Here is a 16,623-nt window from a genome sequence, read left to right on the forward strand (position 1 = left end):
CAGATGGCTAAAACAAAAGTCTGCCAATCCCAAGTTTAGATAGGAAAAGAGCAGGGGCTCTCATACTTTGCTAGTGGGAAGGTCCAAAGGAATGGCAGCTGGAGATACAGCTTTGACAACTTCACACAAAGTGAACTGTGTACCCCTTAGCCCCCAGCAACCACACTCCTATTGATCTTGAGAAATGGGAGCTTTTGGCCACACAAAATCCTGTCCATGAATGCGTAGAGTAACAAGTCATAACTACCCCAAACTAGTAACTTCCTAAATGTGAAATCCTGCCCAGGAAGAGAGAAAACAGCTCAGTGCCTCCAACGGTGTGGCCGATCTCAAAAGCATTCTGCTCTGATTGCAGTCATTTGAGGGATATTTAAAAAAAAAAACATAGTATAAGACTAATACCCAAGGACAGTAGAAACATGGGCCAGGAGGTTTGGTTAACAGTTGGAAACCTGCCTCAGATGCTGGGGGAAATAGATAAGATAGAGAAGGAACCATTATGTCAGTGATAGTTGGAAATGATCACTCTGGATTAAGAATTGTGTGCTGAAAATAGGCAAAGGGACAAACATGAAAACCTTTCAGTATGTGCACTGCAAACCATAATGTCCAAAAGGAAAGAGAAAGAAAAGTGCCTGTCACTGAAGCAGGCTGGGGGGAGAGGTGGAAGGAGGGAAGCTGGGGACATTGGTGGTGGGAAATGTACACTGGTGGAGGGATGGGTGTTGGAACAGTGTATGACTGAAACCCGATCATGATCAGCTTTGTAACTATGTACCTCATGGTGATTCAATTTAACAAAAAATAAAAAAACATTCTGCTTAGAGAAAGAGACAACTCTCAGAAATTATTTTAAATGATTTTATTTTAAAGCATTCTTGACAGATAGGGATGTTTGAGTGTTTGATGCTCATTGTCTGAGGCTTGGGTTCTATCCCTGGCACTGTAAAATTGGGGTGTGGGGGGGGGGAGGAGGGTCAATCTGAAAAGACCAAATAGAAAAAGAGTAGAAGTAGTTTCCAGGGTGTGGGGGGAGGGGGTGGTCGAGGGATGACGGGATATTGGGTACAGCTACTTCTGATCACATGACATGAACTGAAATTCACGAGGCTGTATATCAAGTCAATTTCATTGTAGGGTTATTTCAAAAACAGAATGGGGGGTAGGGGGAAATGTCTTTCAGCATTCCACAAATACTCTGCGTGGCTACTACAGGCTGGGCACAGTGCATGGGGCAGTCAGGGAAGCTACGAGATGAGGAAGGTGAGCTGGGTGACCTCAAACAGGAGGCGCTGACCAATGTAGAGCTGGGGGAGGTCGGGGAGCAGGGCTGGTTGTTCAGAGGGGCATCCCAGTTGGAAGAGGAAGAGGAGCCGCTTGTTGAGCAAACATTTATTGAGTTCCCACTGTGTGCCGAGCAAGCACTGTGTTCCCACTTCGTGCCGAGCCCTGTCCAGGCCCTAGGCGGCTGCTGCACACAGCAGGATAAGGATCCTGGCTCTCCCCCTGGGTATGAGGCCAGTGCACACCCTCCCCCCCCACCACCACCACCCAGGAAGAAGAGCTGCAGGTGTGGAGGAGCACAGGAAAGGTGGCACGCGAAGAAGGCTCTAGAAGAGATGATGGGGACAGTCACCCAGGAGAGCGGGCATGGCATGATGGGGGGCCTGAGCAGGACCCCAGGGAGGCAGTGTCAGGAGAAGCGTGGGGCGGGGGCGGGGGCGGGGTGGGGGGGTGGGGAAGGTCAGCAGATGTGAAGGCTGGGGGCTGAAAGGGGGAGGGGAGCGGCGTCCTGAGGAGGGGTTGAGAGGTAGGCCAGCTCGCGGTGGGTGCTGCCCTCTGCTGGGGCAAAGCCCTCTGGGTCCCTCCAAGGCTCTGGCAGAGGTCAGCCCAGGCCTCTAGCCTCACCCCTCCATGGGCACGGGAAGGGCTGTTGGCTGTGGCTCTCACGATTTTGGTCTCGGTCAGTGTCCACCAGGAGAAAGCAGCCATAGGCGGGGAAGAGGGGGCTGGAGCGACAGCACAGTGGGTAGGGTGTTTGCCTTGCACACAGCTGACCCAGGTTCCATTCCCAGAATCCCATATGGTCCCCTGAGCACCGCCAGGAGTAATTTGTGAGCACATGAGCATCGATGTGCATCGCTGGGTGTGAGAGGAAGGAAGGAAGGAAGGAAGGAAGGAAGGAAGGAAGGAAGGAAGGAAGGAAGGAGGGAGGGAGGGAGAGAAGGAGGGAGGGAGGGAGGGAGGAAGGAAGAAAGCCACTGACCCTTGCAGCACACAGCATCCTCTCCCACCCCAGGGCAACCTAGGGTCCCTCGGGAGGTATGTGGGTCTGGAAGAGGGGGGGCAGGAAGAGTCCCCCAGTGCCGAGCACACACACCACCACGAACACCCAGAGGAAGAGCCGGTCGACAACCATGGCCACGTACTTCCAGTCTTCGACCACCTGCAGGCAGGGAGAGCAGGTGACAGGGTGGGGGGAGACATCCTGGGACCCCCCTCCCAGCCTCCCCAGCCAAGCCCTGCCTTTGCCCAGGCGCCTTACTGGCCACTTGGATGGGTGGCATCTCAGTGGGGGAACGGGAATGGTGTGGATCTCTGTCTCAGGGGCCCCCTGCAGCGACCCTCAGAAAGGTTGGGGTCACGCCACCCCACACTTTGAGGGGGCAATCTGAATCTGAAACCAAACCAGATCATAAAAGGGGCTGGGGCTGGGGGTGTTCACCCAGTGCTTTCTCTTATTTGCACCATAATACCTTTTCCTGAGGTTCACCCCAAGGAAGGTTCGGGGGTGGGGGGCTGCAGAGCTGGGGAGGACGCAGGACCCTGGGGCCTGCAGGGTCCCTGGAAATCCTGCTGTTTAATTTGCTTAATTTGCTCAATTCAATCCTGTAATTAAGATTCAGCTTCCTCCTGCTGCATCAACTAGCTTTTCCTCCCCTTCACTGTCTCCCCAGAGCCAGCTGTAGGGTGTGGGGCTGGCAGAAGTAGGGCTGACACCCCGAGGTGGGGCCCCGTCTGCTCCCTTGGCCTGGTAGAGGGGTCCAGGAATCCCAACGTCTGTGTCCCTACACAATCTCGCTCGTCAGCCCCTTGGAGCGGGGTGGGAAACCAGGCTTGCTGGCACCAGCCATCCCGTGTATTAGGGTCCATCAGCGGTGCCCCTCCACCCACCACGGAATAATCCTGTGTCCCCAGGGCCTGCCATACACGTGGACACGCATGTGCCTGTAGACAGACAGACAGACACACACACACACACACACACCACAGCTGCCTGGCCTGAGAGTATATGTGCGTGTGTGTGTGTGTGTGTGTGTGTGTGTGAAGGCAGATATGCACCTGCCTTCCCCCTCTCTTTATATTTTTGTGCTGTATACAGAGCCCAGTGATTTGCTAGGGAGCATGAAAGTGCTGAGATGAGAAATGAAGCAGGGGCTGGCTTTGGGCAGGGGTGGGGGCCGGGGGGCCAGGCGAGGGCCGGGGAGAAAGCCTCTTCTCTCCAGCGGCCTGAGGACACCACTCAGTGAGCCTGTAGCTTCATAATCTGGGCAAGATAGTTTGAGGATCCTGCCTGGGTTCTGTCCAGCCAGCCCCCGCTGTGTGACCCTGAACGAGGTAGAGAGCCTCTCTGAGCTTTGCTCTCTCTGCAAGAGAACCTGCCTCACTGCTGTGGGCAGTGCTGGAGAGCAGTCGTGGGGGGCTCAGCAGCAACTCGGTGGTTGGCCGGAACTCACGGAAGCCCACCCTCGCAGGAACAGCCGGTTCTGCCTGGTTCCTTCCCCCAAGAGGCTTTTAATTAATCGGGTTAGAAAAAGCAGGAGCGGGCTGGAGCGATAGCACAGCGGGGAGGGTGTTTGCCTTGCACGCAGCCCACCTGGGTCGATTCCCAGCATCCCGTGGGGTCCCCCGAGCACTGCCAGGAGTGATTCCTGAGTGCAGAGCCAGGAGTAACCCCTGAGCATCGCCGGGTATGACCCAAAAAGCCAAAAAAGAAAAAAAGAAAAAGCAGGAGGCCCCTGAGTACCAAGGGGTGTGCAGGGCTCTGGAGGGGAGAGCGTGGGGCTCACGCAGCTCAGCCAGGGGTGCAGGAGACCAGTCCTTCCTGAAGCCCACTTGGGGTCAGGTGGACAGGGCAACTCCTGGACACCTTCGCACAGATCGAGGCTCTCCCAGCACAGCGCCCGCTCCCTCACCCCCTTCCCCGCAGGGGTGGGGCTGGAAAACGGGCCCATGTGGTCCTCACGGATCAATCTGCAGCACTCCCAGCTGTGCATGGACATTTGGGGGTCCCGGGAATCAGAGAGGCAGGGATACTGCCTGGAGTTACTTGGAAAGAATAGCATGGAACCCTGGTCAGGAAGTGAGATCTGATGGTCCTCTGTGACTGGAGCGTGCCCAGATGCACCAGCTGGGCGCTGCAGATGAGGGGTAGCAAGCCTGGGGCCATCCGCTGCCCATGTTTGCGACCAGCTTCAGGGTAGGGGTGCTGAGGACACCCCTGTGGCCAGGAGCGAGAGCCCACAGCCTGCTTTGCAGCTGGAAGCGATTCTGTGCTCCCCACGCAGCGGAGAGACGGCGCTTCTTCCATCTGCTCTTTTCTCCCCTCCAACTAATGGAATCCCAGCGCCTTCCCCGGAGACTGGCCAGGGAGCTGGGGGTTGGACCGAGCAGCTGTTCTCATTTCTCTACTTCTCAGGCAGCTCTCTGTGCTCTGAGGACTGGGTTGGCCTCAGCAGCAACGTGTGGAAAGGAGGATGTTTACAGCTGGTCCGTGAGACCCCCACCAGGAGTGCAGGACTGGAAAATCTCCACCCTCTCCCCGCTCCATCCGGGCTCTGGGGCTGTAAACACCTTGTTCCCGGAGCATTACCCGCTCGGGGAACTTGCAGGAGTTCCCTACACTCCAGTCCTAACTGCTCTGTCCTGTGGAAAATAACCAAAACATTGAAAATATATCTAGATATCTGGCGACCGTAGGCATCCCATAAAAATATTGTGTATTATATTGGCCTCATATGAGGATGTGTGAACAGATGTTTCTCAACCCCTCAAATCTGTGGCATTTCTGTGGGCCCTTCGCGAGCCCGAAGGAGGATGGAACCCCCACACCCAGAGGCTGCAGGAGGCAGCACCAGCCCCTGGGACCCTCCATGCAGCCTTTTCCTTTGCCCCAAGGGTTATGGCTACACCTCGAAGCTGGCTCCAAGGTCAGTGGGAGGCTCCAAGGTCAACAGGAATTGTGCCCTGGGGCCCTTCCTCCCCATGAAGGCACACACCATGGTCCCTCCAGGGGCTGAATCCCAGGCTTGTTCCCTGCATCCTTGGGGGTCTCTGGAATGGCGCCTCCCCAACTCCCCTGCTTTTTGCCTTTTTTGTGCCTCAAATTCCTTTCTTCCTTCCTACCCAAGCTTCCTGGGGTCCTTGCTCAAAACAACTGTCTTGACCTGCGTCCTCATCTTCACATTCTGCCTGTGGGGAGCCCCCAAATAAACAAAGGGAAGGGTCTTGTACATCTTTTCTCTCCATGCAGGAAGCTATAATAAAACCTGTTTTTGTTCCAGATACCTTACCCTTTGTCTCACCTGGCTTGGGTAAAGGGAAGCCCCAGCCCCCTCCCTCCAGTGAGCTGGGGGCACCATGCAAGGGCACCCCACAGGGGCGGGCCACCAACTCACGCTCTGGTCTTGGTCGTCGCTCCGCATGTGCTGGGCAATGAAGTTGACGCCCTCCAAAGCCTCCTGCAGCTCCTCCTGGAATTGCCCAGACGATGGGAGCCGGTGGTCCCCCGGGAGCCCCACAGTGGCCGAGCCTGTTGGAGATTTGGGGGCCGCAGAGGCAGGATTCACAAAGAACATGGAGTTGCCATAGAGGTGGGGGGAGCTGGTGGGGCCACCGGTCTCAGCCTTGGCCAGGAGGATCTGGCCTGGCTGGGGGCCGCCTGGGGGGCTGCCACCTGGGCGCTTCATGAAGAGGAACGTGGGCAGCTGGTGCAGGAAGTAGTGCTGGACCCAGGGAGGCATGCTGTGTGTGCTGGGTGAGCGGTGGTGCACGTTGAGCACGCACACGGTGGTGACGATGGAGAAGGTGACCAGCACCATGGTGAACATGAGGTACTTGCCGATGAGCGGCACGTCCAGCGAGGTGGGCGGCACGATCTTGGAGATGAGCAGCAGGAAGACGGTGAGCGCCAGCAGCACGGAGATGCAGAGCGTCATCTTCTCGCCGCAGTCAGAGGGCAGGTAGAAGACCAGGATGGCCAGCGAGGTGATGAGCACGCAGGGGATGATGAGGTTGATGGTGTAGAAGAGCGGCTTGCGCTTGATCACGAAGTCGTAGGTGACGTCCACATAGCGGGGGTCCTGCGGGTTCACCGTCCTCCGTCCCGGGAGTGCCACAATGTCCCACTCGCCGCTGGGTGTGAAGTCGTCCATGCTGGCTGTGGGTGACTTGAGTACCATGTCGATCTCCGTGTGGTCGTAGGTCCAGGAGCGGAACTTGAGGGTGCAGTTCTGCTGGTCAAAGGGGAAGTGCTTCACCTCGATCTTGCAGGCGCTCTTGTAGATGGCGGGCGGCAACCACATGGCACTGCCATTGGAGCGGACCACCACGTTGGTGTAGATGGACACCTCGTAGGACCCATCCGCACTGGGGCAGGGCATGAAGCAGACGTCAGGAAACCCACTGACAAGTCAGGCCTATGCTCAGAACCCCCCAGACCTCTGGATCCCTTGGGAGGACCACACCCCACTAACTGCCCTCCTGAACACCCTCTCTCACCCCACTGCCATGCCCTCCCAGCAAAGAACTGTTTCACCTGGTAAGTGCAGAGCAGAGAAAGTCCTATCAGTTCGGAGGCTTCATGTGTATGAGCTCATTTATACCTAGCAATAGCCCCGTAGGACTTATTGTCATTCCCATTTTACAGATGGGAAAAATGAGGTTCCCGGAAGTTCTGTGACTTCTGCATGGGCAAAATATGAGTAAGGAAGTATAGCTAAGATTTTTAATTTGCAGGTGCTCTTGTAGATAGCAGGTGGCACCCACATGGCAGTGCCATTTGTTTTCTTGTTTTATTTGGGGGGGGCGGGTGTTGGGTTGTACTTGACTGTGCTCAGAGCTTACTCCTGGCAGGGCTCAGGGGAACACTTGGGGTATGGGGACTGAACTCAGGTTGGCCACATGTAAGGCAAGTGCTCTACCGACTGTACTATCTCTCTGGCCCCTAAATTTGGCTTTTATCTTCACACCACACATGCTCATCATCATCTCATGCTTCTGCTGGTTCAAACTTCCACCCAGAAAGAGTCTCTCTCGCAACTTCCGCTTTCCTATCACACTGAGACATAGAAATCCAGCAATACCCACAGTTACATGTATAACGCAACTGAGAGTCCAATAAGCCTTGTGGAGGACAGAGAGGACAGTTAGGATGCTCGGGGCCTGCTGCACTGAGCCCCTACCACTGCCCCATTCCTCACTTGTAACTAAGTGGATTCACTCAACTTGAATCCACTTCTCAGCCCTGTGGCCTGGAAGGCAGCAGTGTGGGGACACAAGCAGGCAGGGCAGGGGTAGACCCAGCTTCGGAGGACACCCAGTGAGCCAACGGCCCTGCCCCACCTTAGCCCTTTTAAGTCTTGCAAAATTCCAACAGAACTTATTATGTCCTTTTTCCAGACGGAAAAAAAAACAAGGCTCAGGGGAGACGTGGTCAAGGGCAGACTCCCCTGGACTCCAGGCTGATGCTACACTCACTTGTTGTAAAGCACGATGTCAGGCAGCCAGAGGCGCTTGGCTGGGATCCTCAGGATGTTCACGCCCTCATAGCGGGAGCTGTTCCACGCCAGGCGGTAGTCGGTCCATTCCTGGGCAGGCAGGCAAGGCCTCATCATGGGCAGACCCCTCACCCCCACGGATCCCCCTGGAGAAAAGGCAGCTCAGGTGGGCTAGGATATGCGGGGCTCCTACCTGTTTCAGCCAGACGTTGGTGGTCATGAACTGCTCCCGCTCATTCTGGAAGGACACAGCTGTCAGTTCAGAAGGCACTTTCATGCCCAGGCCTGCTTTCTCCCATAAGCACCCCACGTTCTGGGCACATGTGACCAACTGCTGCCTAACCAACCATCTGTCGGGTGACTCACAGGCACTTCTCACCTGGCATGTTGGGAGGCACATCCCAGGGGTTCTCCCCACCTCGAGTGAGTTACCACACACAACCCCCACATAACCCCACACCATACCCTCTAGCAACCAGACCACCCCCATGACCCCACATATACCCCCACTCACACTTCCCATATACCCTACAACCCCACATAACCCCCCCCCCGCCTCACCCCACATCAACCCACATACACTCTCGGCACATTATCACAAACACCAAGCATATACCCCCCCACACACACCCATACACGCCCCACATACATCCCACATACTCCCCCAAAAACTCTCCCACATTCACACCACTACCACCTAATACACACACACACACACACACACACACACACACACACACACACACACAACCGTGCCGGCCTGTGTGCTCCTTAGAGAGGCCATGTTGCTTCAGAAATTGTAGTTAGAAGCTCTATTACTTGAAGTCAAAGTCTCTCCATCAATCCAAGACCTTGGATTTTCAGGTGGCTTCAAACTGTGGAACTGGGGTGCACATGCAGGCTTGCCCCCTCCCCCTCCCCCTTCCCCCCACTGCCCCCTGACCGCCCTCGACAGACTGAGCATACATGAAGGCAAAGACAAAATTTTGGAACGAAATCATTGTAACTTGAGGCCAGAGAGATTGTTCATATTTGGTACCACCAGGAGCGACCCTTGAGTGCAAGGTCAGGAGTAAGCCCTGAGCACTGCCAGGCGTGGCCCCCAAACAAAAGCAAAACAAAGAACCACAGCTCCAGGGCAGTCCTGGGATCTGCAATGTTGGCACATTGCCGAATCTCTGAAGAAGGGGAAAGATCTGATGCACAGCCTGGGGCTCTTCCAGAAGTCTGGGTGATGCCAAGGTGAAAACCTATGTGCCCTGAGTCTTGCCGTATGGCATGGCCACTCGGCCGCTGCTTTTTTCAAAGCCCTCCCGGGCCTCTGAGGGCCTTTCCACTGTCCCCGACCCCGCTCCCTCAACCCATCAGGCCACACGCATGTACCACGCTGATGAGCTGCGCCAGGGAGAGCTGCAGCTGGATGGAGATGAGCTGGGAGTTGCTGGTGGCCGGGCGGATCAGGTTGTTGTAGCGAGTTTTGTTGAGCAGGTCGTTCATGAGCTTCTCTTCGGCGTTGGCCCGGCGGCAGTCCCCTGGGAAAAGCAGGGTCAGCCCCACTGTCTGTGTCCAGCTCCCCTGCTACTGAGGGCCGGCTGGGGAGGAGACCAGGCACCCCCAGGCAGGCGCTTCTCAGGGAGATCTCGAACTGAACATAGCCCAGACGGAGTGCTGCTTCCCACCCACACCACCCTGCACCCCTTTCCCCCTGCAACCCCTCCAGCAAGGAGTGACCCCAAACTGAGCATCTCGCCAGGTCCATCTGCCCCCCCCCCCTTCGACTTCATCTCTAGCCCTGCTCTGAGCTCTCTGCGCTGCTTTGATATGTAGTGACCTCTTCCTGGTCTCTCCAGGGCCCCCCCAACTTGAAGGGTTCCAGGCAGAGGTGGACCCAACCCTGCCACATGACAGCTCCACCATGTGCCCTGTGCCCTGGCCCTGATGGCTCACAGCTCTCCCGTGCCCAGGCCGCTGCCTCCACTCCGCCCCCCCACCCCCGCCACCCCTACTTCTATCTGTGGGCAACCTCTTCCCACCCGGAAATGTCCCAGCGTCCTTCTTGACCACATGGGGGCTAAGGCCAGCCTGGAAGTGCCTCTCTCTCCTGCCCCCCAGTGTGGCCCCAGCCAGAAAGGTCATGTGCCAAAGGCTGTGGGGTGTGGAGCTTGCAGAGGTGAGGCTCTCACTGAGGATCTCTGGCGGCTCACATTTGGGTCTTCAGCATGCAAGGTGCCTGTGGAAGCCAACCGGGGGGTGGGGGGGTCCATCTGTCAGTAGGCTCCTGTTCTAGAGCTTAAAAGGGTGTTCTTAGAGCCCCAGGCAGGAAGATGATACAAATGGCAGGACACACATGTCGCATGCACGAGACCTTGTGTCTGATCCCGAATACTGCATGGCTCCCTGAGCACCACCGGGTGTAACCATGGTAGCCCCCAAGTACCACTGGGCTGCCCTGTAATTTCCTCCTCAGTTCCCACAAACTCAAGCCTAACCCTCTCTTCCACCCCAGATCTCTGACCACTTGGTTTGGGGGCCTTTGTCTTTGCTGCTTTACAGGGAAGAAGGGAAGGTCCTGGGCTCCCCCATCATGGTCTTCTGCGGGGAATGTCAGGGTTGGGTGGCAGGAGGGGTGCTGCGTTTGGAGGGAGCGAGAGGGTAGTGAGGGCCCTGGAGAAGGAAAGACAGGAACAGAGATGGGGCTTGCAATAGAGGAACCAGTGCAGGTGTAGGGGTGGGTGGGCGGGTAAAGATGGGAGCTGAGGAGAGGGATGTCGGGGACTCTCACGACTCCCTGACGAGGTTCAGTTTCCCAGCTGCTGCCTCTGCCTGGACAAGCAGGTATGCACTGGGCTTGGGGGGTGAGGGTGGGAGCTGGCTGAAATTAGGCCCCGGAACAGCCACCCCTGCCCGCTCCTGCTCTTTCCAACTCGTTGCCTATCTGGAGCTGCGCTGCCTATTTAGGAGACCGTGTGCAGGCTACTCCCGGCCCACCTGCAAGCGCTGGCCCTCGGGGGCTGCCCCGGGCGGGCCCTGCGGAGGCTCGGCCTACATTCCCAGCCCTGCTCTCACCCCGTGGAGGCCAGCTGCAGCCCCGGGCCTCCTCCCAGTCTGTCTGGTGCATGCACCGGGCGGTGCCATCCAGACTGGAGGGAGGGCAGCTGCGAGCTCAAGCCCACCCTCGCAGGGACGAGAGAGCTCTGGGGGGAGTCTGCGGTGTCCCCGCCTCGCATCACTGCGGGAGGGAGGCTGGCACCCACTTCTCCACAGTGCCCAGAGCCCAGGGGCAACCTTTCCAGCCTCTCATGTCTTATCTCGCCCCAGGGGGCCTGGCCTGGCTGGGGGAGGAGCAGTGAACCCCAGAGTCGGGTTCTGAAGACTTTGTGGGTAATTTATCAACTTTCCCCAAAGGCTGGGGGCAATGGTGGCCCCAAGTGCCATAGGCTGCCGCTTTCTGTTGTTTCACCTAAGGGAGGTAGATTTTGGAGGGAGTGGGGCACAGTGATTTGTTTCTCCCTGGGAAGGAGAAAGTAGGTCAAATGAACCTCTGATTTCCACCCATGTACTATCTTGCAGCCTGGGAAGCTGAAATCAAAGAGAGAAAGGAACATACTTAAGGACCTCCCCAGTCAGCAGCATCTAAACTGGGTCTAGAAGTTTCTTGTATTTATTTATTTATTTTGCTTTTTTTTTTTAAGGTCACACCTGGCAATGCACAGGGGTTCCTCCTGGCTCTGCACTCAGGAATTACCCCTGGCGGTGCTCAGGGTACCATATGGGATGCTGGGAATCAAACCCAGGTTGGCCGAGTGCAAGGCAAACGCCCTACCCGCTGTGCTATTGCTCCAGACCCCCTAGTTTCTTATATTTAAAATTCTTTTTTACTCTTTCCCCTTTTTTGGCTGGAGCAATAGCACAGCAGGTAGGGCATTTGCCTTGCATGCGACCAACCGGGTTTGATTCCTCTGTCACTCTCAGAGAGCCCGGCAAGCTACCGAGAGTATCCCGCCTGCACAGCAGAGCCTGGCAAGCTCTGCATGGTGTATTCACTATGCCAAAAACAGTAACAACAAGTCCCACAATGGAGACATTACGGGTGCCCGCTTGATCAAATTGATGAACAATGGGAGGACAGTGCTTTACAGTCCTTTTTTATCTTTATTTTTTTTGATGGAAGAATTGATTTTTGGTTACTCCAGGAGGTGCTATTCCAGGCTCTCTGTTCAGTGATCATTTCTACCAGTGTTCTGGAGAGCAGGAAGTGCCTGGGATCAAGTCTGGGCTTCCTGAATGTGAAGCCTGTGTCCAGTCCACTGAGTTGCTCTCTGATCCAAACAACTTCTCCAGACAGAGACCCTGTGCCTTCTTAGTGCTCAAGCCCCAGTAAGGAGTCTGCCCCGACAGGTATGTCCCGAGCTGGGCTGATGGGTGCTCATTCCTGAACTTGTGTTAGTACTTATACATGAGCAACTGAGGGCTGGGGTGGGAATGTCCAGCAGCCTGCTGAGGACTCCAGTCCACCCTCCCCCTGCTAACCCCCACAACACCCCTTGGGGGAAAGCCCAGAACAATAGTCCTTTAGACTTTCCAATCTGCTGCTTTATGCCCAGGAAGTTCAGCAGGTTCAACAGATAAGGTCTCTCAGGGATGGGGCCCAAGAATGGTGGAAGCTTCTGGGGTACAATTGGGGTAGGAAATTTTAAGGGGTTGGGGGGACTTAGACAGGGACCACCACTAGGGGTCAGCCAGCACCCAGTGATTCTGATGAATGAGGCAACTAGCCTACCCTGGCTTCCAGGAAAAACTGCTCCCCCGCTGCCCGCCCCCCCTCCCATTAAAGGGGTTAGCGGCCAGAGAGGAAGCCACCTAGGGTTCTAAACTGTGAGTGTGTACAGGCTGCAAAGACACATCTGCTCTCAGAATCTGTATGGGAGAGCCAGAAACATAACACCACCTGTTTCAGAATACAAACCACAGAAAGTCAACTAGCCACAGAATTGTCTTGGCCAAGGGGTCTTGAGGATGGCAGAGAAACTGATTTTCACTTGGGGATGGAGTTCGGGGTAAGAGAAGGTGGTGGGCCTTGGAAGGGAACAGATTTGCATTTGCTGAAAGGCAGCTCTGGAATTTTCTTTTTTCTTTTTGTTTATTTATTTAAAGTAAATTTATTTATTGAATCACCGTGAGAGCAGTTACAAAGCTTTTGGGTTTAAGTCCAGGTCATACAATGATCAAACACCCGTCCCCTCACCAGTACACATTTTCCACCACCAAAAACCCCGGTATGCCCCCCCACCCCACACCCTCCCCCTACCTGTGTGGCAGATGATTTCCACTTCACTCTCTCTCTCTATTTTGATTATGGAATTTTCTTTTTTAAGTTGAGTTTTTAGCTTTTTTTCCCCCAAAAAGAATTTACCACACGCAAAGTCATAGCTATTTCAACTGAGCACAAGAGTCATCTGGATGGTCCCAGGCTCCACGGACAAAATTTCAATCCTGAGGGGCCAGGGTGAGCCCAGGAATGGGGTGGGGCAGGCAGCCCCAGGACTCCGCTTAAGAAACAGCCCAACTGAAGAGGAGCTATAGAACAGTGGGCAAATGTCCACAGGGTCTCCTTACCCCTACCGGAATGATCCCTGAACCAGGACTAGCCCTGAGCACAGCAGGGTGTGGCCCCCAACAAAGACAAAAAAGAAACGCTGCAAATGGACATTCCCATGCCGGAGTCTGCAAGAGTGAATGCTCCCCCGTTGCCCAGAAGGGGAAACTGAGGCTGAGAGGGGAGAAAGGACCCACCCAGGTTCACCCAGGACGTACAGAAGCAGTCTCAGCCTCGCCTTCCGGCACCCCTGCAGCATCCCTGCCCAAACAGGGTTACCAGAGTGCACCTGAGGGGAAGAGCAGAAAGCCTTGGGACCTCGGGTGGGGAAACTGAGGCCAGATCAGGCATTCCTGACCACCCGCCGTCTCCGCGGGGGAAGGGTTTTCAGCCGGGTGCCAGAGACCCCAGGCTCCCGAGAGCAGTCACAGGGCGCAAGAGTAGGGTATCCAGGCTGGCCCAACTACTGGGGAGGGGGTAAACTGAGTCAGGGCGCCCTAAAAGTCTTTCACCCTCACCCCCCGCACAGTCTTCCCGGCTGGGCCAGGTCTGCATCTCCACCAAAGCGAACCCGGACCTTCTCTCCTGGGCCAGCGGCGGTCTGCTCCGGACCGGACCGTCTACACGTCACCCCTCCGCGCCCGGGAGGAGCGGGATGCCCCCACCCCACCCCGCGCGACCCGGCCCAAAGGAACTCCAAAGAAAGCGCTCCGCACCACCCCCAAACCTCGCAGACCCCGTTGCCAGACTCCACGGTGCCTCCTGGGCGGGCGGGCTCAGCCCCTCGCAGGGACACCTCGGGCCACTCCCCCGCTGCCGTCCCACCCGTGTCCCCTCCCCGCTGCACCCCCTCCCCAAAAAGAGAACTCACCGAGCCCGCATAGAACAGCCAGGGAGAAAAGGACCAGGGGGCGCGCGCTCCTCATGATGGGCGGGACCGGGGCACAGCCTGGGCGAGCTCAGCGGGCGGACCGGGCGCGGGCAGCGGCGAGCAGCTCTGTGAGCTCGGCTGTGCCCAGGCCCAGGGTTCGCAGGTGGCCCCGCGGGCACTAAGACCTCGCCGAGGGCCCGGCGTGCGCTCAGCGTGATGCCACGCCCACCGAGGGGCGTGGCCCTGTGGGCGTGGCCAGAGGCGTGGGGGCGTGTCCTGGGGCGGGGCCGGCGCTGCTGGACCCGAAGGTTTCCTCGAGGGCCGCAAGCAGACAGCTGGTGCCCTTTGCACCGAGGGGAGACTGAGGCCCGCGCGGGACCCTTCCCTGGCGGGGACCGTTGTTGCCGGGACTTTGTCGCCGTCTGATATCCGGCTTCGCGGGAGCTGGAGCAGAGCGGTGGCTCTCTGCGGATACTGCGCAGGGACTGGCTGGAAAAGGGTGAAATTTGGAGTCTCCTGACCCACCAAGTTGGGTCCCGTGGAAGAGGGGACGGAGTCAGACGGGATGTCTTTTGCTTCCTCGGGCCTTACAAGCACACCTTCCTCGGTCAGGTGGCCCTTCCTACGTTTTAGAGTCATTCTCTTGGGCTGGAGCGGTAGCACAGCGGGTGGAGCGTTTGCCTTGCACGCAGCCGACCCGGGTTCAATTCCTCCGCCCCTCTCGGAGAGCCCGGCAAGCTATCGAGAGTATCCCGCCCGCATGGCAGAGCCTGGCAAGCTCCCCATGGCGTATCCAATATGCCAAAAACAGTAACAATAAGTCTCGCAATGGAGATGTTACTGGTGCCTGCTCAGCAAATGGATGAACGACGGGAGGACAGTGCTACAGTGCTACCATTCTCTTGGAGGTTGGGGGTGGGAGGTCTCCAGGATGGGCATCTGCACCAGGGCAGAGCAGCCTCTGAATCTTGTCCAGGCTGGTGCCTCAGTTCAGGGTCTAAACCCACTTGGTTGGCCCCGGAGATGGCTCAAAGGGCTGGCTGCTTTGAGCATGCTTTGCCTGCAGAATGCCTGGGATCCATTCCTGTCACTGCATCCCTGAGACCTCTGTGGACCAAATTTGGCCAATGAACCTGGAATAGGCCTTAGCACCCCAGACCTCCAAATAAAATAAAATAAAATAGATCCTGGCTGTCAAATATAACAACTGGAGGAGCAGGTAGGAATGGAAGGTTTGTGGGGAGTGATCACTTAAAAAGGCAACTTGATCACCTCCACAGACTAAATCTAGTTACCATATTGACTGTGTCAGTGTCTTTTATTACAACGTGACATTGACTTGACATAGAATCTTTAGAAAGAACACTGTTGAAATGAAACTGCCTTTTCAGAAAAAACTGTGAGGCCAGTATAAAACAAAAGCCCTAGGCAGATGAACTAAAATCAGAAAAGAAACAAAAGGGTGTGTGTGTGTATGTGTGTGTGTATGTGTGTGTGTGTGTGTATATGTGGGTGTGGGTGTCTCTGTCAGTGAGACAGAAAGATTGAAGTGAAGCGTGGGGCCTGCTGGGCTCTGGAAGCCAAAGGCAAAGGCAAATCCTTTACATAAAATGGGACCAAAAGATTAGGCAAGAAACTGGGGGCTTGTTGTTATCCAGTGCCTGGAAAAATGCATGTGTGTGGCTGAGTTGCTCATTGTGGGGGGTGGGGGAGAACTGCCCTTGATCTGTTGTTTGAGATCCTATTATCGCCTGACATATGTACCCCTAGTGTTTCACAGGCTGGGAGCTTGTAAATACCAAAACCTGAGCCAGAGAGATAGTACAGGGGGTAAGGGGCTTGCCTTGCATGCAGCCAACCCTGGTTCAATCCCCAGCACCACATGTGGTTCCCTGAGAACCACCAAAAGTTAGCCCTAAGCATGATCAGGTGTGGCCCTGAACTTGTCAGATGCAAAGCTCCGAACTAGGTTAGTGAAAGTGGGAGGGTCAGAAGAGACCAAGGAAGAAGAGAGATGAAATATCATCCTTTTAAAATAATCTTCACTTGCACCTAAAAGTAGAAGATGTGTTTGGAGAAGGATGGGAAATACCAAAGAGACAGAAACTACCTTAAGGGGTTCTGTGAAGCAAATCTGGGGCAGGTCAAACCTAAAAATATAGACTGACAATGGTGATAGTGATGGATACTCATCGAATAAAACGAGGAACCGAAACGTGTACGGAAGTAAGTGAATCACTGAAACTTTGAGTAAGAAGCTGGGAGACGGTATAATGTGTTGGGTTCATTTCCCAGCACCACATAGCCCAAATGTCTCTGGGGCTGACCTTGGTGTGTACCAACCCTTGGGCTGAGTCTTGCTGACTGAGAAATGCCAG

The 16,623-nt window shown here is 55.8% G+C and overlaps 1 protein-coding gene across 1 annotated transcript; it reads right to left on the bottom strand.

The window, feature by feature from the left end:
- Window positions 1-2,305: 2,305 nt before the first annotated feature.
- Window positions 2,306-14,343, bottom strand: CHRNB4 (cholinergic receptor nicotinic beta 4 subunit). The gene is made up of 6 exons (XM_056128775.1): window positions 14,246-14,343; window positions 9,162-9,310; window positions 7,972-8,016; window positions 7,759-7,868; window positions 5,679-6,648; window positions 2,306-2,446 (listed from the first exon to the last, which is right to left on the bottom strand). Exons 1-6 carry the CDS (start codon window positions 14,298-14,300, stop codon window positions 2,306-2,308), a joined length of 1,470 nt encoding a protein of 489 aa, XP_055984750.1. The 5' UTR covers window positions 14,301-14,343.
- Window positions 14,344-16,623: the final 2,280 nt, after the last annotated feature.

Source organism: Sorex fumeus, unplaced genomic scaffold, assembly GCF_029834395.1.
Source record: "Sorex fumeus unplaced genomic scaffold, SorFum_2.1 ptg000067l, whole genome shotgun sequence".
NCBI lineage: Eukaryota > Metazoa > Chordata > Mammalia > Eulipotyphla > Soricidae > Sorex > Sorex fumeus.

What these genes read in the sequence shown, in the direction of transcription:
- CHRNB4 (XM_056128775.1), bottom strand. Translation starts at nt 14,300, where the DNA reads ATGAGGAGCGCGCGCCCCCTGGTCCTTTTCTCCCTGGCTGTTCTATGC. An exon ending in GGCTGTTCTATGCGGGCTCG is followed by an intron (nt 9,311 to 14,245) that starts GTGAGTTCTCTT and finishes TGCTTTTCCCAG; the next exon opens with GGGACTGCCGCCGGGCCAAC. An exon ending in TGGCGCAGCTCATCAGCGTG is followed by an intron (nt 8,017 to 9,161) that starts GTACATGCGTGT and finishes GTGTCCTTCCAG; the next exon opens with AATGAGCGGGAGCAGTTCAT.